Source organism: Loxodonta africana, chromosome 1 (assembly GCF_030014295.1).
Source record: "Loxodonta africana isolate mLoxAfr1 chromosome 1, mLoxAfr1.hap2, whole genome shotgun sequence".
NCBI lineage: Eukaryota > Metazoa > Chordata > Mammalia > Proboscidea > Elephantidae > Loxodonta > Loxodonta africana.
In genome coordinates, this window is record NC_087342.1 from 27,356,192 (window position 1) to 27,383,759 (window position 27,568).

The following is a 27,568-nucleotide window of genomic DNA, read 5'->3' on the forward strand; positions in this document are numbered from 1 at the left end:
CTTCAAGTAACTACCTATAATACAGTGATTGTGGAACCATCTCTAAGTTTCTTACCAGGAATCTCTCTCTAGGTTTTTTTTTTTCTTTCTTTCTTTGTGAGTGTTATGACATATTTTTCACATCCACATGGGGCCTAGTGGCTTAAAGCCTGCCTAGCATACAAGTGTCATCTCCTTCCTATCATTGACTGGGACGGTTTCCAAACAGGAAAAAAAAGAAACAACTATAGGGCAGAGAAACACTTGGGAACTGTCACATCCGATTATGCATGCTAGAGATCAAAGGTACAAGGTCTTAGAACCTGTCTCCTCCAACTCTAACACCGAAAATTTTCAATTGGCTTTTGGACTCACTCAGCATGATCCCAGACTTTGGTCTATAACTGGTTAAAAATTGATAGAAGTGAGGATTCCAGGGCAGCGGCTTTACTTACAAGTTTACATTTTAACCCCTTCCCTCACTCCGGCCACACATACACACAAGGCTTCTTTCCAAGCTCCCCCCACCTTCGAGTTAGGTAAATATGCATTAGGTAAAAAGGTACAGACTATAGAGCAGGTAGATATCCTGAGAATCATCTGGGTTATTTTTTTCACACAGTTGAGGAAATCAAGTCCTGACTAGGTCAAGGTCCCATAAGGAGTCCGAGGCAGGGCTGTAATTAGAAACCGCGGTTTTCTTGGCAACAAATCCAGTTTTTTTTTTTTCCCCCTTCTCCCTTACACGGTGCCCCGTGGAGTTACGTTTGCGTGTGCGTCTCCGCATGTACACGTTCCATAGACACTGACACGCAGGAAGCATGCACCCAGCATCTGTATTCTGACCTCGGGAACAGTTTCATGACTCGAATTTCAGGCAGCTGAAAGGTTTCTGCGGGTGGAGGTTGAAATAAATAAGAAAAGCCACTGAGGAGATGTGAATGGAAAAGTACCGAGAGCCCCCCCTCCCCCCCCCCCCCGCACATTCTTCCTCTCTCCAGCCTTTGCTGCCATCACGCCAGCTCCAGATAGGCTTCTGCGTGGTCAGGTGTGCAGAGGGCGGCGTGGAGAGGGAAGAAAAAATAATGCAGGCACAACACGCCAATCAAGTTTTTCCACTTTTAGCCTTAGGTAGTAAAGACAGCTAAACGCAGCAGTCAGGCCTTCGGGCGGGCGGGTGGGCCAGCCACCCTGAGTTTACAAACACTCAAGTACTTCTCTCAGCATTCTCTGTCAAGTCCAGCTGCTGCTTTCCCTCATACTAAAGGTTTCACAGGAAGTGAAAACCCTGCTATTCTGCTGTTCAAAACAGTGATCGAATGCAATCAACAAATGATGACGCCACTCCCCCAATCATCTCGTTATTTGATGCTCCCAAGATTTATTTCCATTTTAAATCAGCGAGAAAAGTGTAGAAAATCAGTGTTGCTTGGGAGGAGTGGGGGAGACTCTCCAGGCTGAAAGGGCTTCTAAAGAAAAAAAAAAGTCTCAAAATAATACAGGCTTTCAGCCACCTATGGATCGAAATGATACGTTGACACTTCTTCGGGACGTAGTGGCTGAAAATTATCTTCTATTTTTTTTTTTTTTAAGTCTCAAAACTTTCTGCTCAGTGTTTCGAAAACATGTCAAAAAAAAGTCTTCCCTTCTCCAAGGATAATACAAGGAACTTGTTCACAATAGTTCTAAATGATGGATTTGAGATAATACAACTACCTAAAACTTTACATGTCAGGTAGATAACATCACCCATATTCACCAAAAGTAGTGTCAAGTACTGCAAAGCGGGTGACAAACACAACTAAACCCCAATGACAAGCAAAATCAGATACCCATCATGACTTGCTTGGAGTTTGTTCTGAGACCCAGTTCAGAGTTTACACAGAGCTCCACGCAGTCTTGCTTTCTTCCTCAATTCTGCTGGAAAACAAGATACCCACCTTCAAACCTCTAAGAAGGCATGGGACCATACCATTAAATCTCACAGATCCATTTTCAGCTGTGTTCCTGCGGTCACACACACCACTTGTGAAAGGCTAGCCTGTCCTCTTAAAAGAGGGGAGCCTGGAGGAGTTGAGTGATTGATTGGCAAGGTTCCTTCCAGTTCTAAAATCGATAATCTGGTGATGTGATAGCTGAAAGGCCTACCATGGTACCAGAAGCTCCTGACGGGTGAAACCAACTTCCTGTTTTGAGCCCCCTTGGAAAGAGGACAGGACAGTGTTTATTCCAAGGACAGGTTCCTTTTCGGCTATGACTGAATCGTGGGGAAGATTTTGGGAGGGGAACTGGATATGAAATCTGCTCTTTCCTTAAATAGATGTAATATTAGGATCAGGCTATTTTATTTTGTAATAAAGCTTATATTTACCCAGCAGCTGTGATCAGGGACCCACTAATGTTGCAAGAAGGCTGGGCTGGTCATCTATTCTGAGTATTAACAGCCAGTAACTATTAAATCATGGGACTAGTGGATATACAGTCCTCCCAAATCTGCAGGAATCAATCATAAAATGACCCCAAACCTGGAATAACTCTTCAGAGCTTCTTAAGGATGATTTAAAAGATTTTGAGTATATTCAAGCCAGTCCTTTCTTTAATCCTATAAAATAGCATTGCTGGAGTGAAGGAGGACCACAATTAATGTCAACTAGCTACTGATGGGGAGAGAAAAAGAGTGAGAGAAGGAAGGATATTCTGGGAGAAATTCAATTGTCCTAAAATTTGGTAGCAGCCTTGATGGCACAGTGGTTAAGAGCTGGTTAATCAAAAGGTCAGCAGTTTGAATCCATTAGCTGCTCCTTGGAAACCCTATGGGGCAGTTCTACTCTGGAGTACAGGTCTCTGAGTCAAAGTCAACTTGAAGGCAATGGGTTCGGTTGTTTTTTTTTGTTTGTTTTTAATTTGTTAAGGCTACTTTCTTAGGAATTGAAAAAAGGTTGAGAGGTAGATATAGTTTTCCTTACATTCATTTAGTGGAGAGAAACGGACCCACCTAAAAGTAAGTCTCATATCTTTAGAATATTTCCAATAATTCCCTTTTTGTCCCCTAAAGGGCTCCTTCTGTTCTGATCAATTTCTTTCAATGTAAACACATTGATTTGGCAAAAAACAGTAGTAGAAATGAGAGACTTTGGCCCTTAGTCCTGGAAATAATGTGCTGAGATGGTCTGAGGTCCCTGGTGGTGGGGTTATTCATCTCTAAACCAGGCCTGGTGGGCTCTCACGCTCCAGGAGCTCTCTGCAGGGAACTCAGAGGGCTGAGGTAGAAAGGGTGAATTTCTTCCCAGCCCCCACCTAGGCTGGCTGTACTGTGAGTGGAAGACGATTTCCCTTTGCTCGGCAGCGCCCCCATGGGGCTCCGACTGGAGTGGCAAAGGGGAAGCAGGAGGAACAGGCTGTGTGTGTGCCTGCGCGGGGGGGGGGGGGGGGGGGGAGGAGATACTATGGCAGCTTTGACAACAACAGTGACCAAAAAATCACAGAAGAAAACACATTATAGGACCAGTTATAGGTCAGAGTCAAACAATTCACTTTCCAAACCATATGGATACACCTGAGAAAACCTAAAGTTCTTATTGCTCACATAAAAGAGAAAACACACACACACACATATCAATACACAACGGAAATCATTTCAGCAAAAAACCAGGGTGTCAGGCTGAACCTCTTGGGATTCACTTACAATTCTTTGAAAGTGAGGGGGAAGGGGACACTCCTGAAAAATCAGATAGCCGGCCTTCTGGCAAAATGGATCCCAGCATGACAATACCACCAGTCTTTGGGGGGTAAAATAAATGTTCATTTCAACAATAGTGGCAGGATTAGGCCTATGTATATTTTCCCAAAATCCTTCACCAGACAGGCTTTTCTGCAGAGGCTGCAGTAATCCATCTGTCAATAAGTATTACAATATTCAGATTTCACAGTGACAGACACTTAGGCGTATTTCCTAAGCTCCGGCCCTTGGCGGAAAATAATCAACCCCTTTGGATCGCCCCTGGTTCTCAAACTGGAAACACAGCCTTTTAAACAAGGGGCTGCACCAATAAAAGCATTTTCAGAAAGAGGTCTCAACTTCTTATGGGACTGTCATGAAACAGAGCCCAAATATTCCAGAAAAGAGCCAGTTGTCTGTCATAACTCTGTGCACTCCTCCATTACAACCCCAAATTTGGGGTTGGGGGAGGTCGATTATTTTAGGAGATATCTTTATTGGAAATTAACTTGAGCACAAATTTTGTGGAATCTTTCAGAACTCATTTGTAATTGAATGAGTCGCCTGAAGGACTCCCATAGCCAAGTCTCAGAACAGCCTGACCTTTGAAAGCTGCTTCTGGTCCAAACATTTTGGGTTAATTCTTGAGGAATCTGAAATATTATTTTCCCCTCACACCCTTCTTTTAAAAGAGAGACATAAAAGAAACAAGAGTCTCCCTCATTCAGGGATGAGTAGGAGGGGAAAAAACCCCAACCAACATTTAAATAGGGAAACTGGCAGATCTGAACAAACAAACCAGGGCCCACAGTGAAATGATTCTGCACTACATTTGCCTTTAAAAAGGAAAGAAGACAGAAAGGTCTCCCCTCTATTCCCCTTCCCCCAACTCAGCTAGAAAGCTAAGACGGTGCTGCGGGGCTAAGCGTTGTAGTTGTAGCCCAGTCCGTTCTAAATACACGCAGTATCTGTGATACGGGCACCACAGGCCTTTAGAATTCCCTCCAGCTGATCTCTTAAACACAAACGAAGAGATTTTTTACAACGACCTTGAAACGGGGGGGGGGGGGGGCGAAGCATGGACTCAAAACCTTAAGAAAAGGCAAAACACAAACATCTACTGGGCTCACATAATTTTGTAGAACACACGCGTACACACACTCAAATACACGTTTCTTGCAATAAGAAATATCCTAAGAGTCAATAATAACAGAAGGAGTAAACCCACCACTTGCTGTCCTGGACAGAAACAAACCAAAACAAATCCTTTGAATATTTTTTTCAAGGGCAGAAGAGCCTCCTTTCAGTAAAAGTCCAAGGGGAAAAAGAAAACTGCACCCACCCCTAAAAAAAAAAAGTGGGGGTTGGGATTGTTACATATGATTGAAAAAAACTGAAGCTTCTTTCAATACTATCAGTATTGAACTAACATATCTTCTTTAAGACGCTTCAGAGATTAGACAGGGAAAAAACGCAAAACAATCCAACGGACGCCGGATCCTATGATTTACATAACACCAGAAACTTGCAAAAGGAAGAATCAGAAGCAAAAATCCGAAAATCATGAAAAGACAACAAGAAGAAATCCCAGGTCACCACACCAAAGGGGGGGGGGGAACTACCCCAGATAAAAATACAGCAAATGAACCCACCGAAAACTGGCAAATATTTTGCTCGTGGAACTTAATATTCTAGCTGTAAAGAGCTGTTTATTGTCCGCCCCCCCTTACTCGCCTCTCTAGACCTACTATATAAATAACGTACTTTTTCCAGTGGTTCAAACCTCTTGTCTCCTTTTGTGCATTTAGCTCGAGGAGCTGATGGAGAAGAGGTTGAATTTGTGGGCAAGAGAGGAGGAATTAGCCCCAGACCCCGGGAAAGCAAAGCGCACTCCCCCTTCTTATGTCACCGAATAGCAAATTAGTTCTCAGAATTCCAGAGGCCGAGCTTCGCTACAGCAAAGATGCCGACGTCACAGAGGAGGGGCCCACGTGACGGTGGCGGAGCAGGCTGTACCATTATTCCAAGCTTGGGGAGGGAGGGCCAGTTTCTGGCCCCTCTAGCCTTGAAAAGAAACCTCCAAATTTGAGACACCTAGCTTATGAGGACCTCGAAATATACTGAAGTATAGGAAAACATTGTGGCTTTGAGGCCGTTTTAGGGGACAGAGCCGGCAAAAATCCCGGCGAGCTGACACCGAGTCCTCCCCTGCCACTCAGCAGTGGTAAAGTCCGCAGCTCAAATTCCGAGAATTGAGCTCTGTTGATTCTTAGAACTGGGGTTCTTAGAAGTGGTGATGCAAGAAGTTTCTAGGAAAGGCCGGACACCAGGTGATTATTGCTGTTGCTGTCGCCGCTGCTGCTGCTGCTGCTGCCGCCGCCGCTGCTGTTGCCGCTGGTGCCGCTGCCGCCGCCGCTGCTCATGATCATTATTTTACCTTTTAATTCTTTTTTTTTTCCTGCTCTTGCCAATTGCTTTGGCTCCAAGTTTCCTATGTGTATCTATTGATATAAATGTATATATTTATTTATTCTAGCTGTCAGGTGTTAAAATAAATGCCGAAGATTAGTCCCACGTCTCTCCCACTCTAGGATATAGATTTTTATATATTTATTATTTTGGGGGGTGGTTGTTGTTGTCTTTGAGTGAATCGGCCGGTTTGGGGAGGCTTTTGCCACCCTCCCTTGTGTTGTTTTGGTTTTTGAAAAGGAGGTGGAGGAGAGGAAGGAGGGGAATTAGGGGACGGCCGGAGGAGAGAGGACGAGACAGGGTTTGGGGGGTGATTCGGGAAAGTCTGGGAGCTGTCTAGCCCCAGACGGCGGAGAGGACGCGCGCTCGCGCTCTAGCTCTTTCTGCTGCTGCTTGCGTACGGCTTGTGATCTCGCTGGATTCGTGCGGCTGTCTTTTTTTTTTTTTCCTTTCCCTCTTTTCTCGCTTGCAAACTGCCTTTCCTGCTCCCTCGCTCCTTCCTTCCCTTCACTCCCTCCCTCCTCCCTTCCCTCGCCGCTCCTTCCTTCCCTCTTCTGTCCTTCTTGGTAACTCCGGGAGGCGAGGAGGGAGGCTGTCCGCTCGCTCGCCCCGCTGGCTCCCTTCCACCAGCCTCAGTCCTTTAGAATCTCTGCCTCTGAGCCGAGATTTGGGAGGAAAAATGCAAGCGAACTCCTCGGGTTTTTTTTGTTGTTGTTGTTAAGAACCTAGACAAAGTCTCGTGGCTACTATTTGCTTTCAGAGCTCTGCTCTACCTAACGAGGGACGAGTGTTTTGGTGCCCCGGTCCCCAGTGTTTTGGAGAGGTTTTAGCTTGCATGGGGGCGGAGATGTTGAACACTTAGAAAATTATTCTTTCTTGGTTGCAGTCGCGGGAGTCGGGAACCCCCGCGTGCTCCCTCTCCCCATCCTGAGAACGGCTGATGGCGGGACTGGGATATTGGGGGGTGGGGGGGGCGGCTTGTGGAAAGGGGTGCGCATTTGCACCTGCGGTGCCGATCAGCCTGTGGGGACTTAGAGAGCCTTGACAGGACAGCCCAGCCGAGCGGGAAGGTGGCGGGATTTCTGGCGGTTGCGGTGTTTGTATTTTGGGCGCTGCGTGACTCGGTGTTGGCTCCCTATGGCTGTTTTCTGCCTTTTCCTAAATTTTATTGTATTTTTTTCCCCCTGGTGCAAGGTCTGTAAAAAGGCAGTTGCGGGCCTGAGGGTAGTCAACGCTGGGCTTCAGATTCCCGAGCTTCTTACACTGGACGACCGGTGAAACAAACAGCCCCAGCCCGGGTTCCTTACGTGGAAGACCGGGGAGCAGAGAAGGGCACTGTGGAGCCCAGACTGGGGGATCGGGCGCGGGAGGAAGGGACGCGGGCGCGAACCGGAGATCTTTGTGAGTGATTTTGCAAAATGGATTGCGAGGTTGGTTGGATTTGCAACCTGTGGCTCTCCTCGAGGGAGTAGGAATGGGGAAGGCAGCGGCGGCGGCAGCCCGGGGCGGGAGTGGGTAGGGAGTTGGAGCCTCGGAAGTCGGCTGCGCTCGAAGGCAGCGGGAGCGAGGGGCCACCCGCTGCCGGATGTAGTGGATGGAGTGACCGTGGCCAGTGTCTTGAGAACTGTGAATTGCGTTGCTTTTATGATACCTTGTTATTGAAACCCTGGCGAAAAATGGAACTAGTGTTGCAGTAATGAGTTTTAAAGCTCCCCCGTAGAAAATAAGAACAGAGCCCAATCGATAATAAGAAAGAAAAAAGACCCTCTCTACTGTGCCCCTTCCTGAAATGGTTAGGACATGGTGTGTTGTGGCGATGTGAGGGTGGGGGTGGGGTAGGGGACAGTCCTGACGGCAGAGCCGGGGAGGGGTGATCCCAAACCCGGTGCTGAAAGCCCAGAGCTGTTGCTTGGTCCCTGACCGCCCCCGAAAGGCCATCATTCCCCCCCTAGGAAACTGATTGAATTTTTTTTACGGATTTTTAAAAATCAGTTTATGGTTTCCAAAAGAAAAATCTTTTAACGCTTTTCTTTTTTTTTTTTAAGTGTCAGTAGATGCATTTTCTACTATCCGGAAAAAAAAAAAAAAAAAAAGTGGGGCAGGAGAGAGGGAACCAGGGAAAGGGCTGTGTAGAAATACAGTTTGTGGCTCTGAGCCATGCCCGGGCTTCCTCTACGGAGATTGCCAGTTTCCCTTTTTCTTTGTAAGGTGTGTGTGTGGTTTTAATAAATAACTTAAAAAAATAAGAGGGGGGCCGGAAAGATCTATCAGGAGACAGGTATCTATTTTGCTCACTATTTACTACCAAGAGCCCTTGGCACTGGAACAAAACCTCATAAACCTGCAGCCCAAGTTGAAGTTCATCTGGCCCTAGTCCACACGCTATTCCTGGAGGTAGCAAACATGAGTTTAAAGGAGCAAGGTGAAGTCACATTCTAGCCTTTAAAAAAGTTTTTTTTTTTTTAAGAAGAAAAGGTATTTGTTTTGGGGGGAGGGGAGAGAGAGAGGGAGAAACACAGGGCATTCCCTTGCTAAAATGACAGAAGTTGAATCTTCAGGCCAAAATAGGAACCTGTAGATGGGAAATATCCCCCCCCCCCAAGTTTATAAATAGAAGTTTCTAATATCCTATTTGGAAAACTTTCCAATACTGCAGGTCCAAGCCTTGGCTGATTTTTAGATTTTTTTGTTGATAGTCGTGATAAGGCCAGATGCTATTTGTGAAGACTGGGTGGTTTGAAGGAGCAGAGACAGCCAGAAGAAATGGAAATTCTCCAATTGGCTATTTCCCCTCCTGCTCAGTTTTGAGGGGTTTTGCCCTATCATTTCTTGAAAAGACTCTCCGGGTTACCCTGGGTTTGATGGACTGGGATAGGACTCTGAACTCTTAGACTGTCGTTTGCTGAAGCCTTGAAGAGTTCCAGCTATTGATTGAGTAAAGAGTAGTCTTGACTAGATGTCAAAACCTTTCCTTCCCCCTGTCCCCTGACACACGCACAATCAACTTTGTTGTGAAAAACTTAAGAGAGTCAGAGGCGGTAGAGAAGCAGCGCCACCCCTCGGTGGGCGAAACTCTATCTGGTAAAGTCAAATATTTGAAAAATATTGTGAGATGACCTGATGAGACATTTTTTGGGGAGACATTTTTTGGGGAGGAGGGGCTTTAAGGAAAGGATTTTCTAGCTGATCTCTCAAATGGGAAGGAAAGAAGTTACTTTCCAACTAGGATGGTGTATGTCATACATAGGCAACGTGGTTCGAGTCATCTTACGGGGGAGGGGGGCAGGCAAGGGATGCCTGGTTGCCTTTAAGCAGGCGCTTTCTCCAAGCGAAGGTAGACCTCCTTCCCCTTCGACTTAACTTCTCAGGGCACCTGAATACCTCTGCCTGTCTGATGCTGAGATCGGAGGAATGTTTTAGTGTAAAAAAAAAAAAAAAAAAAAAAGTGGCTGCAAAGCTTCGTTTTAGCGGTGGTAGTGGTGTTTGTGGGGGGGGGGTGGAGAGGGTCTGGGGGAGTTTGGCAGATGGCGTGGGTTAGTGTTAGGCTGGTTTGTAGCTGGCTTTGGTGTCTTCTGGGAGTCCAAGTTGTGTGCCGCGTGCTGGTTTCCTGCACTGCGCAACAAGTGGGGCCGCCGCGAACCCAGCGAGGGTGCAGTGGGGTGGCAGAGCTGGCGGTTTCCCTTCGCGCCACTGGAAGCCAGGAACGGCTGCTCCCGACTCTCCCCGCCTCCCAAACCGAGACCAGTAGCCCCACCAAAAGACCCACACTTGTGCCTCGAGCCCCCGGCTTTGCTGAGCACAGTGAACCTGGGTGGTGCCTGGCCCCCAGGGCCGCTTTCTTCGTAGTGCGCGGGGATCAGGGGTTTATTTCCGACTCTATTTGCTGGCAGGCTAGTGTTGGCAGGAATCTCTGCTAATATTTCGAGTGCTCTTCTGCTTTTTGAAGACAAGTGCACCCTTTCTTTCCCTTCCCAATACTTCCAGACTTTTGGGCTGGAAAGATCAATGTATGAACGCAGTTCCAGATACCGCGCTGTGATTGCTAGCGGCGTGAGCAACGGGAAGAACGGAATCACATCCACTAAATTAAAAGTTTTCCAGCTTTGACTACGGAGGAACCTCCCCCCACCCCCCGCCTCCAGACAAAAAAGAGGGAGCCGGGTGGATAGCTGTGGTCTCGCTCACGGTGATTCTTGGAAGGGCTGAGTCCGCCACCTAGCGGTGGATTGTGGCCCAGTTCCTCGCTTTGGGCTGTGGGCCAACCTCGGGTCCTAGAGTATCCTGGCTGGTCGTTAAGGAAGCAATAAGTTAGATGCTAGGACTGGCAGAAGGAGGGCACCCTCCAGTAGGGATGCCATCCTACCTCTGAAGTTTTGCAAAACAGCTGCAAATTAGGAAGGCCTCGGATGCTCGCTCAGTCCGCGATTCCTTAGAGGTGTGTATCTGTCTCCACTAAGAGAGCCGTAATACAACCTGCTTTGAATACTGTATCTCCCTGTCGCTGTGGCCCTGCTACGGGGGAAGTCGTTAGTGGAAGGATGCCATCTAGGAGTTCAGAGGCTCCAGGACTTCCAACACCTTTTACAGTTGAGGAAAGAAGCCTGACGAAGGGGCCTGCAATGGAGAGTTAGCGGCGTAACCAACCGGATCATATTTTAAGCTTCCGAATTCCAGGTCAGCGATTTAAAGTCAAAGGAGAGTTTATCTCAGCTCCTTTGAAGTATCTAAGAGAAAGGTGAAGCAGACAGAGCCATGTTTTGACCTCCTTGGTCACCCTAGGGGCTGGATTGCCAGCGCACGTTGGAAAGGTTCCCAGCAGTCTTGGAGGAATTTGTTTATAAGTATGGACTAAGACTTTTGGTAACGGACTTTAAAAAGCTACTGTAGCGCAGGGGGTGGGGGAGGGGAGCATCCCAGAGCTCAAGGGTGTGCGTTTACGTTGGGAGGTGGCTAAGGCCTAGTCCCTAGACCTGCACCGGCTCGCTTCCTTGCAACCTGGGCTCACAGTTGAACCCCCAAATGACTCTCCCCCTCCTTCCATCTTTGCTTAGCGGCCTGCCTACTGGAAGTGGCTAAAGGCCTGGCGAGAGACCACGTGTGTGTGTGTACTGTATGGCTAGGCAGATTGTAATCCTTGCAGAGTTTGTGCCACACTAGCTTCTTAGCAAAGTTTTCTTTCCCTGAGCGCGTGACATAAGATGGCAAACGCGCGTCTGGCGAGCTGGCGGCCCCTAGCGGCGGCTGGCGCGCTCCAACCGCGGGCGACGCAGCCGTCTTCACCACCCAGGTCCGTGGAGATCGAGTTCAGCCTCTCCCACTGCAGGAGCGATCGGGGGCCGTGTCGGAGAAACGCGCCTCTGTTCTGGTTGGAAACGAATCTGGGGACGTGTTTGAAGCGCGGTCAAGTTTGACTCATCGCTTTCCAAGGACAGTTAGTGCCTTCCATCTTCATTAACGTGAATAAAGACCTTGGCTAACTTCTGTCCAGATCGGATTTTTAAAGGCATTGTTAGCTTGGGAGATCATGCCTCTCTCCTCCCCCGCCAGCCTTTTTGTGAAGGCCGAGCCCAGTCCAGCCAGGCTAACCCAGAGATCTCGGCCTGCAGACGTGGTTTGCTGGCATTGTCTGCGGCCCTTCTGGAAGGCTGTCGCGAGCCTGGCGCATGGGGAGCGTCCCTTCTGCAGATCCTCTTCAGATCTTGATGATAAAACACATCCCTCTATTTTATTGCATTTCCTAGAAGCTTGCAGGCTTAGAACAGCGCTGTTGGCAGGAAACGTGATAGAAACGAAAGTCAGGACATAATGTCCCCAAACACCTCGGTCACCCAGAGCGGCTGCTGCGGCCACCGCGTTATCAAATTCGCTTTCATCTACTGCCGTCTCCCCACCCTCCCGGCCCCCAGCCAAGAGCGCGAACAGTGTTCCTCCCCCTCCCCCCCCAGCCGCCCCAGAACAAAAACTACCCGCCGGTTTGACCCCCCACACCCACCCCCCAGTTCTAGAACCCGGGCGGCGAGAGCTGAGCGGCTCGTTTGCTGAGACGCCGCGGGAGCACGAGAGTGCTCTGGAAGGAGCCTTGTGCGGGTTTCACTGCGGCAGCTCCAGCCTTATTAAAATTCCTCCTCCCGGCCCCTAAGTAGTGCTTTACACTTTCAAATTCTCCCTTGGATATTTCAGCGAGTTATTAGATTACCAATAATCCTACAGCCGGCTGGGACCGGGCGGGGGGTGGATGGAGGAAGGAGCTTTCCAAATCGGGAGAATAGGTCCAAACTAGGTCAATGGGAAGGAGGGGAGTGGTGAGGAGAATCGGGCGGGGGGGGGGGTGGTGGGGGGGTGGTGGTGTCGGCTTCAAGCCTTGGTGGAGGGCTCTCTCTAGTGTCAGCCAGCGGTAAAAACATGACCAGGCTCGAGCTCCTGGAACAACTGACTCCTAGATTTCCAATAAATGCATTTACTTAATTTTAACTTCCCTTTCCAGATTCTCACCCCCGTCCCGTATTAAATTCCAGCCTGCGCCTCTACCTTTATTACACTGGCCGAAGGCGGCGAGGAAGCCTCAAAGTAGGATTTTAATAAGGCCAAAGAGGCCCAGTCTTCCGGAGCAGACCCCGACCCGGCCCAAAACGGCTGCGGGGCGCAGTGTGACACCAGCCGCCAGTTTTAGGATCAGAGTGCGCTCTTCCAGTTTGGGTCTTTTGCGGTCCCCTACCCCGCGAAAGCGCCTTCAGAAGCCCACTCCTGAGACTAATTAGGAGGAGGGCTCCCAGTGGTTTTAATTCGGTGGAAGGCCACGGGGAGGCGGGGCAACCTTGGAGCGCGCCAGTGTGCGCGCTGGGGTGGGCGCCCCGGCTTCGGCAGCTTCCAAACCACGTCTCTACGGTTTCGGAGAAATCGGATTCGGAAATCCCAAAACCGGGCCAGGTTCGGCCTGGCATCTCCTATTCTAAAGATCTTGGGCGGAAATCGAGCCGAGCTGGGTTCGCCTTCTTGCCAACGTAGGCGGAAGGGGCTTTCGGTTTAGTTTCCCTCCAGGTCGGCTGGGATGCGTAGGATGGAGACCCTTGACCTAGGGTCTTTATCGTGTTGATTTTCACACCTCTCCTAACCAGCCCCCCTTAAAAAAAAAAAAAAAAAGCAAGCAAAACGAAAAAAAAAAAAAAAATGACGCACCAGGCAAACAAACGTCGGAATTGGGCAACTTAAAGTCATGAAATGAGCCTCGGATTGGACCCGGACTCTTGGGTTCTACCCCCGGCTCTGCTATTAACTTGTCTGGCTTTCATATTTACATAATTGTGGTGCCGCAGGGGTTGGGTTAGGTGAACTCTGCAAGGCCTGGAGCTGGCGCGGACAAGGGATTTAGGGGAAAGGGTGCAGTATTCCCTGCGTGCCTCCCCCGCACCTCCCTCCCTCGGTGAATCCCCGTCGGCCCGCGCCGAGCACGCAGCGATCCTGGCGGCCGTCGGGGACCGGCAGCTTCCTGGAAAGTTACTTCTGGTTGGAGCCGGCGATAGGCAGGGAGTGTTCTGTGAAATCCGCTGAGCCGAGATCGACTGCGTTCCGGGAATGAGAGGGCTGTTCCATTCCCCTCGCTGCCCCCTGCCTTGACGGCGTAACAGGAAAAAAAAAAAAAAAATAGGCACACACACAATGTTAGCTACTGAGGTGCATGAAAAGTATTTGAATCTAAGCAAATTAAGGGCTACCACTACGGTCGTTCCCCCGGGCCTCCGCCGGGCCAGCGGGGGCTTGGAGGTGGATGGGCAGCGGTGCCCGCCGAACGCCCGGGTGTGGGCTGTCCCTGGCCGACAGGTACTGGGTCTGGGGGTGGGCGAATGTGCGCCGGCCTTGTCCCGGAACGCAGGGCTCCTGTTTGTGCTCTTATGTATAAGCGAGAGAACGGGGCTTCCTGGTGCCAGCAGAGTAGAAAAGAGGGAGGAGGAAAAGGATGGGGTCTTTGGTATTGGCTCGCTCTTTCTTAACCTCGCCTCTCTCTTTCTTCTTCTCTCCTGTCTCTTTCCCTCTCGCTTCTTCTGTCTTCTCTTCCTCCCTCTCCCTCTTGCTGTTGTTTTTGAGTCCCCCTTTTTTCTTCTCCAGTGCGAAGCTCCTGTAAAGGATTTGCCTTCTCCTCAAGGTGTCTACTTTAAAATACGCGGGGAAAGCGGCAAAGGAGAGTAAGGGTGTGGGCGTGGAGAAGATAACCTTTAACTCTTGCTTTGTAGTTACTGGAAACCTTGGTGGCGTAGTGGTTAAGAGTTTGGCTGTTAACCAAAAGATCAGCAGTTCGAATCCAGCAGCTGCTCCTTGGTAAACCCTATGGGGCCGTTCTGTTCTGGCTAATAGGATTGCTATGAGTCACAATTGGCTTGGTAGCAACGGATATAATTTTGGTAGTTACTGCTGCGGGGGGAGGGTAGGGAGAAGAAGGAAGAGGGCCCTCCAGGTCTGGGCTTGAGTTGTTAGTTTCTGGTTGATGGTCCTGCCCTCTTGGTGGTGTTTTGTGTGTGGAATGCATCTTGCATGTGGCATTGGTGGTATGGCCAGAGCTAGAAGACCGGGTTTGTCCAGGACTTTGCAAGGGAGTAGCTTTGCAATCTTGGGCAAGGTTTATCTCCTGGAGCCTCAGTGTCCTCTCTGGTAAAGCCAATGGTTGTGAGGATCAAATACAATAATGGATGGGAAGAAAGGGCTGTATGGCCCATAAAAAAAACAAAACTAAACTAAAACAAATACTGGTGCTCCTTCCATCCGTACTGTATCTAGACGGATGGCAAGGTTACCTCAACCACCTTAACCCACCCCGTCACCACTTGTGAGGGCTGTTAGATTAAAAGGGAGTGGACTGAATAAGGACCTGGGTATCAGTGTGTATAGCATTGTTTTTGGCCTGGCCAGGACAGGCCAGACAGAGGCTTAAGGTAAAAAGTGCCCAGCCCAGGGCCTGGCCCATAGTGGACACAGGGGCGTTGTTTTGTTTGTTTGTTTCGATCTGTATCTGGAGTGAGTCACTGCCACTTGTCAATGTGAAATGGCAAATCTGGGCTTCCTGTGGTTGGAAATCCACAAGTGAGCTGGTGGTTGGAGCTGATCAAAGGACAGCCCAGGTGTTCTAGAAGTGTTTGGGAATCCCTTTCATGATGGAGAGGAGACAATTTATGGATAGATCTCACACGTGCCTTCAGCATTCTTTTTCGAAGGAGGCAATCGTTAAATTTTGAATAGGACCAGTTATAGTCCATCTTATCTCTCTTTAGCCATCTTGAGTTAGGACCTGGAAGAGGAGGAGATAGGTCCTTTCAGCTTTTTATGTCCTCTCCCTTTCCCTGGTTTCCTTCTCCCTGACCCCCCCTTCACTCACATGCATACACTAACCTTGAAGCTGATGAGATTGGGTGACTGGCACTTGAGACCACAGAGAAATGTCAGAGTGTTTGGTTACAGACTCGAGGAAAGCTCTCATTTTAGAGTGCTCATTTGGTAAGACTCAGCTGCCTGGAATGGAGCAAAGTGTTTGTGTGGGAGAAGGAACTTAAAAATGAGATTCACCTACATTAGGGTGCAGTCCTTCGTGTTTTTCAGCACGTAGGCTAATTTGGAGAGGGGGCAGGAATTTAAACCAGAAGACCTGGGGCTGGGCCGCCAACCATCTACGTGGCCCAACGTGACCTCACTGGCTTCAGTTCCTTTACTAGAAAAGTGGCTGTAAAGGGCTATGCGTTTAAAGAAGGGGAAGAAGGAGTTCAAATACTGTGTTGCTTTGCAGCCCACATACCATCATAAATGAGAGTCTTACACCGTTGCTTTTAATTATTTTGCTTTAGAGAGATCAATTCGAAGAGGGTACCTATTTCTTTAAATCTTCTTCCAAGTTGCCTGCTCTCTAGCCAGTTTTCAGCTAAACCACGCAGTTAAATCTTTCACCAGCAGGGGGAGACACAAACTTAGACGTTCTAGATGCCTCGGAAACCCTGGTGGCTTAGTAGTTCAGAGCTACGGCTGCTAACTAAAAGGACAGCAATTCGAATCCACTAGGCGCTCCTTGGAAACTGTGAGGCAGTTCTACTCTGTCCTGTAGGGTTGCTTGGAGTCAGAATCGACTCGATGGCAACAGGTTTGTTTTTGTTCATCTTAAACCCAGAACCCTAGTGGTGTAGTGGTTAAGAGCTAGGGCTGCCAACAAAAGGTCGGCAGTTCGAATCCACCAGCGACTCCCTGAAAGCCCTATGGGACAGCCCTACTTTGCCCTGTAGGGTTACTATGAGTTGGAATTGACTCCGTGGCAATGGGTTTGGATTTTATTTTTGGTCTTAAACTCAGGAGGGGAACGGAAGGGAATGGAGAAGAAACTTTGAAAAAGGCAAAACTTCTCAAGGACAGTTTGTCCAGGTTGTATTCTGTAGATTCCATATTCAGTCTTAAGTATTTCACACAGTCAGGAAATACTGTCTAACTTTGTTTTGAGCAAACCACTTGAACTGCTGAGTCTCAGTTTCGTCACCGGTGAAACAGGCATAATACTGACCTTGTTGGCCTTGCAGAATCATTCTAAAACTTGAAAGATAATATTTTAGCAGGTTTTAAAAAGTGTCCAGTGTTTTTAGGAACCACAGGGTCATTCTCATTAATATCGAAAGAACCACTTTTCTTATTTTTTCTTTCCCATAAACTCAAGTGGCCTTTGGATTGTGTAATATTTTTAGTGGGAGAAAGGAAATACGTGTGTTTCTGTATGTGACATTAACATATACAGTTGTGTACCCAATACTCAGGGGGCAAACTATTATGGCATAACTTCTGGTGCCTGTTGTTTCCGTAAGAGCAGAGCTGGAAAATGTCTGCTCGCGTGTGGTAAAACCGCACCAGCTGGCAGGCTGCAGCTATCAAAGCAGAACTAAATATGTGTGTCCTAAAAATAAGACTATAGTGGACAATCTTACATTCATTCAATCAATGTCTGTTTGCTCTCCTCTCTTCCCTGCAGGTTTTAAGCAAAATTTTGGACCGTGAATCAAGGTACTGGGTAAGTAAATTGAATTATATGTTTTAAAATTTTTGTGGACAAACTTTCTTTCGAATTTGCCAGTGTGTGGGTTTTGGTGAACTCATCACCATTCATTAGGTGAGACAGAGGATAACCCCGTCTTGTATACCTCCACCAGACTATCTGTTGGATAGTCATTCATGCCGCTACTCATTTATTGGCTCAAAACTAGTTTAGCTGCCTACTAAGCACCAGTAATGGGCTTGAAAGTGCTTGAAATACAAAGGGAAACAACTGTGAGGCCCAATAGAGGAAAGAGGTCATGTGGTGGCTGTGATAATGAGATGAGATGCTGATGACAATAGCTCCTGCTTTTAAGAACCTATTTTGGGTCAGGCACTGGCATGGGTTGTGTTCTCTAGAGAACAAAACTGGTGAGGTAGGTTTATCTCAAAGAAATGGCTCATGTGGTTGTGGAGGCTGAAAAGTCCCAAAGTCCGTGGGTCAGGTGTGTGGTGGAGGCTTCTCCTGACTCATGTGGCTACAGGCCAGATAGCAGGTCGCTGGTCCACAGGGCTTCGGAAGCTGGCAAATCCCAGAGTTGGCAGATCAGACAATAAGCTGCTGGTTCAGCTCCCAAGGACCGGAGGTCAGATGATAACGAACCAGAAACAAGATCCAGAGCAAGCAATCGAGCTTTGCCAGAATGTCCATGTGTGTGTGTATGTATATATATATATATATATATTTATTGAGTGTAGGCCATACCCCCAAGGAAACTCCCCTCACAACTGATTGACTGATCACATCAGATCACACTGTGGATGTGATTACATTATATTACTTATAAACTTATTACTTATGGAGATCACAAAATGGAGGATAAACATATCAGATCACAAAGTGGAGGATATTTACATCGGATCATGAAATGGAGGGTAATTACGTAATACTGAGAATCATGGCTTAGCCAGTTGTCACATAACATCAACCATGACTCGCACATATCTCTAATTTTTGCAGCCATGTAAGTATTACTACTCCCATTTTACAGATGGGAAACCAAGGCCTAGAAACAGGAAACAACCTGTTCCAAGTCACACACTTGGCAAATGGCAAAGCTAGCCTGTTTAACCTTCAAAGCATGGCTTCTCTCCCTTGCAACACACTGCACCTTAGCACTTGACACAGTATTTGGTATTTGGTAAAAATACCCAAAAAACATTTATCCTGTTTCTTTTCCCCCTAAAGGGCTTTCTATCCCAACTTGGGTAAAGATTGTTCTCCCCGTTTTACGGATGTAAAGAGCAAGACCCAGAGATGGGTCACGAATTATTCAGAAACCAAACATAGAGACCTGAGTTTGCATCTCATGCCTCAGCAGGCTGAGCCACCTGTCTGGTGTAGCTGGCAAGCAGGAAACAGATTCTGGAGAACTAATGGAATTTTGCCCTCTCCCTTTTTTTTTCAGGTGAAGACAAAATGGCCTCGCCGGCGGACAGTTGTATCCAGTTCACCCGCCATGCCAGTGATGTTCTTCTCAACCTTAACCGCCTCCGGAGCCGTGACATCTTGACTGATGTTGTCATTGTGGTGAGCCGTGAGCAGTTCAGAGCCCATAAGACAGTCCTGATGGCCTGCAGGTGAGGGGTCTGGAAGGGAAGAGTGGATGAATAAAACGGGGTCGGTGCAGCCAGCAAGGTGGAACATGAGGGTCTCTTGCTGTGTTTGGGATCATCTCTCATTTGTCCCCAGGTCTCCGGCACATGGCCTGACGGTGTAGGTTTCCAGGAAGTGAATAAATAAATGCACTTTTAGAAAAGAAAAAGTTTCTGCTTTGTGGGCATTATGGGGGAAGAAATCACTGACTGCTCTGGGAAAGGATGTGTTTGGAGCAAATGCGGAAAATAATTTCAGTTAACCCATGAAACGAGGAAGAGTGAGGGAGTCTTTGTTTTAAGCAAATTAGTTTGAAATCTTTTGGCTCTATTATACTGTAACTGTATTTATTGTTTACTTGTAACTGTACTTCCATGGGTGTTTCAGGGTATATGTAAGTGTTCATGAGAGTAAGCCAGCTAATTCTTCATATTTGTCAAGTGTGTCAAGTTTTCACGATAATTTTACATTATATCATCTCTCTTAATTGTCATAATAGCATTCTGGGTTATATGGATGATGCTTTTACTTCCATTTTGTAGATGCAAAAGGAAGACATAGATAGGTGAGATGATGTAGAATCATAGATAGGTGAGATGATGTAGAATCAGGGATCTCTGTTGCTAGTGCAAGCCTGATTTAACATCTACTACAAGTACTTTTTTTTTTTTTTTTTAGTGGCGAGAACAGAGTTTCCTATAGATATAAAAATAATAGATAATGCTTATTGAGTGCTTACTGTATGCCAGGCATCATTCTATACCCTTTCCATTTTCATTCTTATACCAACTCTGTGAGGTAGGTACTATTGTCCCCCCGCCACCCCCCTACTTTACAGATGAAGAAACCAAGGCACAGAGAAGTATCTTACCCAAGGTTATATAGCAAGTGAGTGGTGGAGCTAGGATTCAAACCCAGGAATTCTGGCTCACTTCTGGTGACTCACTCAAAGTAGCGTCAAGACAACAGCCCAGAATTCTGGCCTCCACTTGAATATTCTTTTCACCACCAGACAAGATGGTACCTGGAGGCATGGCTTGAGGTTTGACTTGGGTCTTCTAAGAGTAATTGACCTTCTAATAGTCTGTGGACTTTTAGAGAAACAGCAGATTATAGATGTAGGCATATTTTTATTTACTTATCATCCATACCCAGACTGACTTTAAAAAAATACAATAGAATTTTTTTTTTTAAGGATAAGGTGATGAAACAAGAGGGGAAATGCTTATCCTGAAGATACAGACTAAGAAGAGTTACTGCAAATGAGTGCTAAATTTAACTCTGGTAATATATGCGGGTGGAGTCCTGGTGGTGCAACTGTTAAGCATTCAGCTGGTAACCAAAAGGTTGGCAGTTTGAACCCACCCAGTGGCTCTATGGGAGAAAGACCTGGCAGTCTGCTTCCGTAAAGATTATAGCCAAGAAAACCCTATGGAGCAGTTCTGCTCTGTCGCGTGGGGACACTATGAGTTGAAATCACTCGATGGCACCCAACAACAACGACAATGCATGCAGTTAAGACTAACAGGAAAACAGCAATTTTGAGAAAAATCACTTAACCTTTCTGGTCTTAGTTGTCCCGTTTGTAAAAGGGGGCAAATAATAGGACTACCTTGCAAGGTTATGAAGAACACATGATAATAAATACAAAGTGCTTAATGACTTTCTGGCATTTAGTAAGCTCTCTATAAATGGCAGCTATTGTTAATTGCGGAGGAAACCCTGGTGGCGTAGTGGTTAAGTGCTACAGCTGCTAGCCAAGGGGTTGGAAGTTCGAATCCACCAGGCACTCCTTGGAAACTCTATGGGGCAGTTCTACTCTGTTCTATAGGGTCGCTATGAGTCGGAACCGACTCGACGGCACTGGGTTTGGTTTTGGGTTTATTGTTAATTGCCATGGAAATTCTGGAGCTAGGCCCAGGGAAGAGGGGCAGGTCGTTGATGTTGAATATAACGGCCCACAGATTTTTGATGTCTGCTCAAGCGAGGCATTCGTTTGTTTTACAGTGGCCTCTTCTACAGCATCTTCACAGACCAGTTGAAATGCAACCTTAGTGTGATCAACCTGGATCCTGAGATCAACCCTGAGGGGTTCTGCATCCTCTTGGACTTCATGTACACATCTCGGCTTAATCTACGGGAGGGCAACATCATGGCTGTGATGGCCACGGCCATGTACCTGCAGATGGAACATGTGGTGGACACTTGCCGAAAGTTTATCAAGGCCAGGTGAGCTTGGAAGCCTTGGAGCCAGAAGGGGTGGTCTCTGCAGAAACCATTGATATCTGCCATGGGTACAGAAAACATAGTTCTCCATGATCTGCCCAACCCACTTTTCCACCGTTGTTCACGCTTCTCCCCCTCTTGCTTTCACTGCAGCCAGACTTGACTCCACACTGCCACCCAGGTGCTCCTCTTCCTTTCTCCCACTCACGTGATATGCCCTTTCTTCTCACTCTTCTGCATAGCCCAGCTCTTTCAGGAAGCATTTTTGATTACCACTCTTCCTCCCTCAGCTTTCCTCTGTGTCCCAAAGCTTTTTGCCCTTTTTTTTTTTCAGACCTTCCTTCTATTTTAACTATTTGCATATATGTTTTAGTTCTCCTTTAGACTTCTATTGTAACTATTTACATATGGGCCTTAGTTCCGTTACCAGACTGTGGGCTGCTCAGGGTTATCGGGGCTGCCTTACCCATCATATATTACATGGCTCCTACTGGAGAGGTTGTTTGTTGAATTGTGTTCATTGGGTCTAACTCCCTGCCTGAGGGCTGTGAGACATGACCATCACTTAAAAGTGAGGAACCTGAGCTCCAGAGAAGGGAAGAGTTTTGCCTAAGTAGGAGAAGAAGGGCTTCACCTCTCTAATCACCTCTCTAGGACTCTTTAATTCAACTGCTCCAGGGGGCTGGATTCCCTTCTCAAACAGAAGGAGTTTCCAGTATCTGTTTGAACATCTCCAGGGGCCAAGAACTCACTGTTCCCAGAGTCACCCCATCTACCTTGTACAGTCAGAAAGCTCACCTTTATGGTGAGTTGAAATCTGCCTTCTTTAACTTTCACTCATTGATTCTGGCTCTGTTAACTGGGCTCCTGTGGAGCTGGCCTATTTTTTCGCCCACATAATGTTCCTTCAAGTGTATGCATCCAGAGCTCTTTGTCTCCTGTGGGTGATAATGGTGGCAAGATCATCACTGCTTTCATTTAAGAATGCCTTCTGTGGTTCAGGCCTTGTGCTCGGAGCAGCTAAATAACTTGCTTTGGGTCACAGCTGCTGAGTGGCACAGCTGGGCTTGGCAAGCAGGTCTGGCTGCTCCGGGCCCCGGCTTCTCACACTGCCCTAAGCTGCCTGTTCTCTGAAGTGAGATTCCCAGCAACTCCAGTCAGCATACGGAGCAAGTCCTCGCCCCATCCTCATTGCTCTTTGATAGAGCACCAGTTTGTCTATGACCATCTGAAAGTGGTACTATATACATTCTTGGTGCTGGTACTATATACATTCTTATCTTCCAGAGCCTGAGTTTCTACTTCTGTAAAATGGAAACATAAATGCCTGCCTTTCTCTTCCTTGTAGGATTATGCATGGGCACCATGAGATAAGGGCTCTGAAAGCTTTGTGTGAACTATAACATCATAAGAATATATGTTGCTGTTAGGTGCCATCGAGCCGATTCCGACTCGTAGTGACCCTGTGTACAACAGAACGAAGCAATGCCCAGTCCTGCGCCATCCTCACAATTGTTGCTGTGTTTGAGCCCATTGTTGTAGCCACTGTCAATCCATCTCGTTGAGGGTCTTCCTGTTTTTCGCTGACCCCCTACTTTACCAAGCATGAGGACCTTCTCCAGGGAATGGTCCCTCCTGATAACATGTCCAAAGTACGTGAGACAAAGCCTTGCCATCTTCGCTTCTCAGGAGCATTCTGGCTGTACTTCTTCCAAGACAGATTTGTTCATTCTTCTGGCAGTCCATAGTGTGTTCAGTATTCTTCACCAACACCACAATTCAAAGACTGTGATTCTTCTTCCATCTTTCTTATTCATTGTCCAGCTTTCATATGCATATGAGGCAATTGAAAACACCATGGGTCGGGTCAGGCATAAGAATATATATATGTCTTAAAAAGGCAAGATTGTGTCTAACCAGGCACAGATTGTGTGGATAACTCACTTTGCTTCTCTGGGTCTCAGTTTCCCATCTGTGAGTTAGGTTGCTAAACTTTACCATGAATGCCTGGTAATTGTAAACATTTCCCCACTCCAGAGCCACATCCCCTTTGTCTAGCTGACCCAGCACAGATGACATACGACAGTATCATCTGTTTAACAGCACTAATTTGGGGTCATCATCTTCTCCTCTTGCTCCCACAGTGAAGCAGAGATGGTTCCTGCCATTAAGCCTCCCCGTGAGGACTTCCTTAGCAGCCGGATGCTGATGCCCCAAGATATCATGGCCTATCGAGGTCGTGAGGTGGTGGACAACAATTTGTCACTGAGGAATGCCCCTGGGTGTGAGAGCAGAGCCTTTGCCCCCAGTCTGTACAGTGGCCTGTCCACCCCACCAGCCTCCTATCCCATGTACAGCCACCTCCCGGTCAGCAGCTTCCTCTTCTCCGACGAGGAGCTGCGAGATGCCCGCATGCCCATGGCCAACCCCTTCCCTAAGGAGCGGGCCCTGCCCTGTGACAGTGCCAGGCCAGTTCCCAGCGAGTACAGCCGGCCGGCCATGGAGATGTCCCTCAATGTGTGCCATAGCAACATCTACTCGCCCAAGGAGGCAGTTCCTGAGGACACACGGAGTGACATGCACTACAGTGTGGCTGAGGGCCCCAAGCCTGCTGCCCCCTCGGCCCGGAACCCCCCGTACTTCCCGTGTGACAAGGCCAGCAAGGAGGAAGAGAGGCCCTCCTCAGAGGACGAGATTGCCCTGCATTTCGAGCCCCCCAATGCGCCCCTGAACCGGAAGGGTCTGGTGAGTCCGCAGAGCCCACAGAAGTCTGACTGCCAGCCCAACTCGCCCACAGAGTCCTGCAGCAGCAAGAATGCCTGCATCCTTCAGACCTCTGGCTCCCCTCCAGCCAAGAGCCCCACTGACCCCAAAGCCTGCAACTGGAAGAAATACAAGTTCATTGTGCTCAACAGCCTGAACCAGAATGCCAAACCCGAGGGCCCTGAGCAGGGGGAGCTGGGCCGCCTTTCCCCTCGAGCCTACACTGCACCCCCTGCTTGCCAGCCACCCATGGAGCCCGACAGCCTTGACCTCCAGTCTCCCACCAAGCTCAGCATTGGCGGGGAGGACTCCACCATCCCACAGGCCAGCCGGCTCAATAACATTGTCAACAGGTAATTTCAGAGGCATCCTAGTCCCAGGTTCAGAGTCACCTGGGTAGGACTCTGGGGTCATTTCTCCTTCCTACCCCTTCAGGTGCAGGGGCCGTGTTCTTCCCCTGCTTGAAATGCCGAGCATAGGAGCAAAACCCATGGCCATCAAGTCAATTCTGACTCATAGCGACCCTATAGAAAAGAGTAGAACTGCCGAATTAGGTTTCCAAGGAGCGCCTGGTGGATTCCAACTGCTGACCTTTTGGTTAGCACCCGTAGCTGTTAACGACTATGCCACCAGGGTTTCCATCTGAGCATAGGAGAGGTGTGGAATCAGTGCTTGGTGACTGGATTAGCTTAAGTCAGGAAGTCGACGCTTGAGTGTATTTTTTAACAAGAGAGGTGATTCCCCTTTGTGGTAGGACAGCCTTCCGTGAATCCCAAAGGCAACTCTTGTCTTAGTGTGGTGGAGGATCCTCATACTTCCCTTGGATTGAGTGAGGATGTGGGTCACCCTGGTCCAGGTGCTAAGGTTCTTGTTACCTCTACCCACAGGTCCCTGACCGGCTCCCCCCGAAGCAGCAGCGATAGCCACTCACCGCTGTACACGCACCCGCCCAAGTGTACCTCCTGCGGCTCTCAGTCCCCGCAGCATGCGGAGATGTGCCTCCACACCGCCGGCCCCACATTCCCAGAGGAGCTGGGGGAGACCCAGTCTGAGTACTCGGATTCCAGCTGTGGTGAGTCCTTTGGCTGTCCTTCAGTTGCCAGGAAGAAGGAAGCTTCCTGCCTCTGGTCTACAGGCTTGGAGTTGCCATTTTATTGATGCTGTTGTCTCTGGTTGGGAGAAGCCCCCCACTGGAAGTCTGCCCATGGGCACTTATAATCACAGCCAGTCACTCTGTTCTTGACTTTTTAGGGAGCAGGGTCTACCAAAGCAAGGGATGGGGTGTTGGGGTTAGTCTGGAATCATCAGGACTGAGCAAACAGCCTTTCAGCTCCATTCCAGCAGAGGTGGTTTGCAGAGCTGACTATGGCTCCCCGAGCTTTCTGGCTCCCTGCGCTCCAGAACTACTGGAGCTGATCTGTGTGCATTATTTCCCCCGTGTTGGACTGTGGTAGATGTTCTAGGGAGAAGCCTCTGACCTTATCCATACTGCATCCCCTACGGGTCCTAGCAAGTACCTATCATGGAGTTGGCATTCAGTAGATGCCGGCTGAATTAAATTAGCTGAGCGGGATCATTAAATTTGAAGTCTCTGGGAGTCTGTGATTTTACCAGATAATAAAGTGGAACTGTACACTCAGCTTTGGCTGTGAAACTATAGCCCAGTGATCCCTAATCAGGGTTAAACTACAACAGCATGGCCTTTTCAGATGGTTATAACAGAAGGAAAAAAAAAATTAGTTGCTTACATTGTGAGGCTTGGCACAGGCCTTGGACCTATATAGTTGAGAGAGCTGGGACTGTCCCCTCCTGTCCCCCTGGCCATTCACCTTTGCTCTGCGCTCCAAGTTCCTTCTCCCTGAGCCTCTGTTTCCACTTTCGCCGTTGTCTTTGCCCCCCTTCCCCCCTAAGCTGACAGAAGCACTTGGGAGACATGACATCCAGAGAGGCGCAGAGACAACCACAGACTGCCCCCATTGTCAATAATTCTTCCCTCATTGACCTCCAAGTATAATTGAACTTGATTTATGCCTCACATTCCTGTAATGCTTTGTGTTTCATTGTGTGTTATCCATATGCCCTTGTGAGGTTGGGGCTTATTACTGTGATTTTGGAGATAGATAGAGACACAAAGGGAGGGTCAGAGAGAGATGAAGAGTCTTGCCTGAGGGCTTCTGTGTGTGAATGTCAATAAAACTATCAACCAATTAGAAAAGTCAGCCCTCAGAGCTCTTGAGCGAGGACGGAAAAGCTCTGCTGAGCCTTCCTCATGCCGGTGCAGCAGTACGGGTACTGTTGGTTTGAGCTTCCCTTCTGTGCCTGTCTTCTTTCTCTTCCATGGCTGAGACTCTAAATGCTAAGAAAAGTAAAATCCCCCAGGTCCTTTGCTCTGGGCCCCCACATGTTGGGTGGGCAGGGGGCTTGGAGCCCTTCAGTTTGGCCTTGGTGCCCTCCTCCTTCCCCCCGTATGCTGACTTCGGTGTCCCTCTCCTGTCCCTGACAGAGAATGGGGCCTTCTTCTGCAATGAGTGTGACTGCCGCTTCTCTGAGGAGGCCTCGCTCAAGAGGCACACCCTGCAGACCCACAGTGACAAACCCTACAAGTGTGACCGCTGCCAGGCCTCCTTCCGCTACAAGGGCAACCTTGCCAGCCACAAGACCGTCCATACGGGTATGGCCCTGCCCTACCCCACCTACGCTGTCCAGGATTATTGGGGTGGGACAGGGAGAGGATCCTGGAGACAGCTGTGTGGGTTCTTGGTCCTTGTCCTGGCCTGAGTGAGGGGTATCATCCCGTCTTGTCCTTGCTTAGTGACTGGTTCTCCTCCTGTATCCTTTGTCTTTTCTCTGAGATATCTGTCCTGCTTCTCTGCCTTTGCTTGGGTCAGAAGTACATTTCCCATTGTACAGGTGAGGAAACTGAGGCTGATAAAGGCAAAGTGGTTTAGGTTTTCATAGCTTCAGAAAAAATTAAAGGCCTCTTGATTTCCCCTAAGGACTTGCTCTTGTCAACTCACATTCGTTTATCGGGCAGTTTCTCATAACCTGATTGTTCTCCAAAGTTTACTCTCTCTCAGTACTTTAAATACTCTTTTATCCCAAAAACTTTCCATGAGGGAAGGCTTTCAGTCCTTCTATTGGTTTCTTCCAGCTGAGAATCTCCTCAAAGTCAGGCCCCACCCCTCTTGCAAATAGAATCCAGCTGTAGTTGCCACAAGCAGGAAAAGTGTGTTTGTTCTAAAAGAAAGAAACTGGAGCAGACTGATTGTATCTCCCTGATGTGTGGGTTGATTATTGAATCAGTCTTATCCAAGAGAACAGCTAGAACAGCCTTCCTAGACCATCAACATTAGCTCCTCAAGTTCCAGAGAGGGGAAACTGAGGCCCAGAGGAGGAGAGTGACTTGTCCAAATCCCCCAACCAGATCATCATAATGACAAAGCTGGTTCCAACTCCAGGCTTCCTGGAACCCCTCTTCCTTCCTGCCCCAATCCCGGCATTGTTACCCGTGTCACGTGCCACTGCTTGCTTCTTGACCCTGGTCTCCTGCAAGACGTGCGTGCGTGTGTGTGTGTGTGTGTGTGTGTGTGTGTGTGTGAAAGGGACAGTGGACCAGGTGGCAGGTCTGGATTCTCTGACATCATCTAAGGGCAAGGAAGGTGGAAGCAGCCCCATGGAGGAGCTTTGAAATCCAGGGGCCAGCGACTGTGGAAACCTTCCCATTGAATATGGCTTTTCTCTCCTTTTTCTGTTTCTCTTGGCAATAG

General features: G+C 48.3%; 1 protein-coding gene and 1 long non-coding RNA gene across 5 annotated transcripts in view; one reads left to right on the plus strand and one right to left on the minus strand.

Moving 5' to 3' along the window:
- On the minus strand, positions 1 to 6,000 carry LOC104846140 (uncharacterized). 2 transcript variants are annotated; one of them, XR_002786505.2, is made up of 3 exons: positions 5,462 to 6,000; positions 1,812 to 1,896; positions 1 to 871 (listed from the first exon to the last, which is right to left on the minus strand). It is a non-coding gene; the product is annotated as an uncharacterized LOC104846140 (long non-coding RNA). The 2 variants fall into 2 exon arrangements; XR_775797.3 differs by having other exon boundaries at positions 1,812 to 1,899; positions 5,462 to 5,998.
- The window catches only part of BCL6 (BCL6 transcription repressor), a 26,894-nt gene continuing 5,269 nt past the window's right edge, over positions 5,944 to 27,568 (plus strand). The window contains exons 1-7 of one of the 3 annotated variants that reach the window (XM_003412912.4): positions 5,944 to 6,027; positions 17,154 to 17,192; positions 18,625 to 18,796; positions 20,820 to 21,041; positions 23,183 to 24,154; positions 24,689 to 24,873; positions 26,305 to 26,472. In XM_003412912.4, coding sequence (XP_003412960.2) covers positions 18,636 to 18,796; positions 20,820 to 21,041; positions 23,183 to 24,154; positions 24,689 to 24,873; positions 26,305 to 26,472 — 1,708 coding nt within the window. In that variant the 5' untranslated portion in view covers positions 5,944 to 6,027; positions 17,154 to 17,192; positions 18,625 to 18,635. Of the gene's footprint in view, positions 6,028 to 13,833; positions 15,650 to 17,153; positions 17,193 to 18,624; positions 18,797 to 20,819; positions 21,042 to 23,182; positions 24,155 to 24,688; positions 24,874 to 26,304; positions 26,473 to 27,568 lie in introns of those variants that run through there. The other 2 variants (XM_010592838.3, XM_003412913.4) reach the window with 2 other exon arrangements.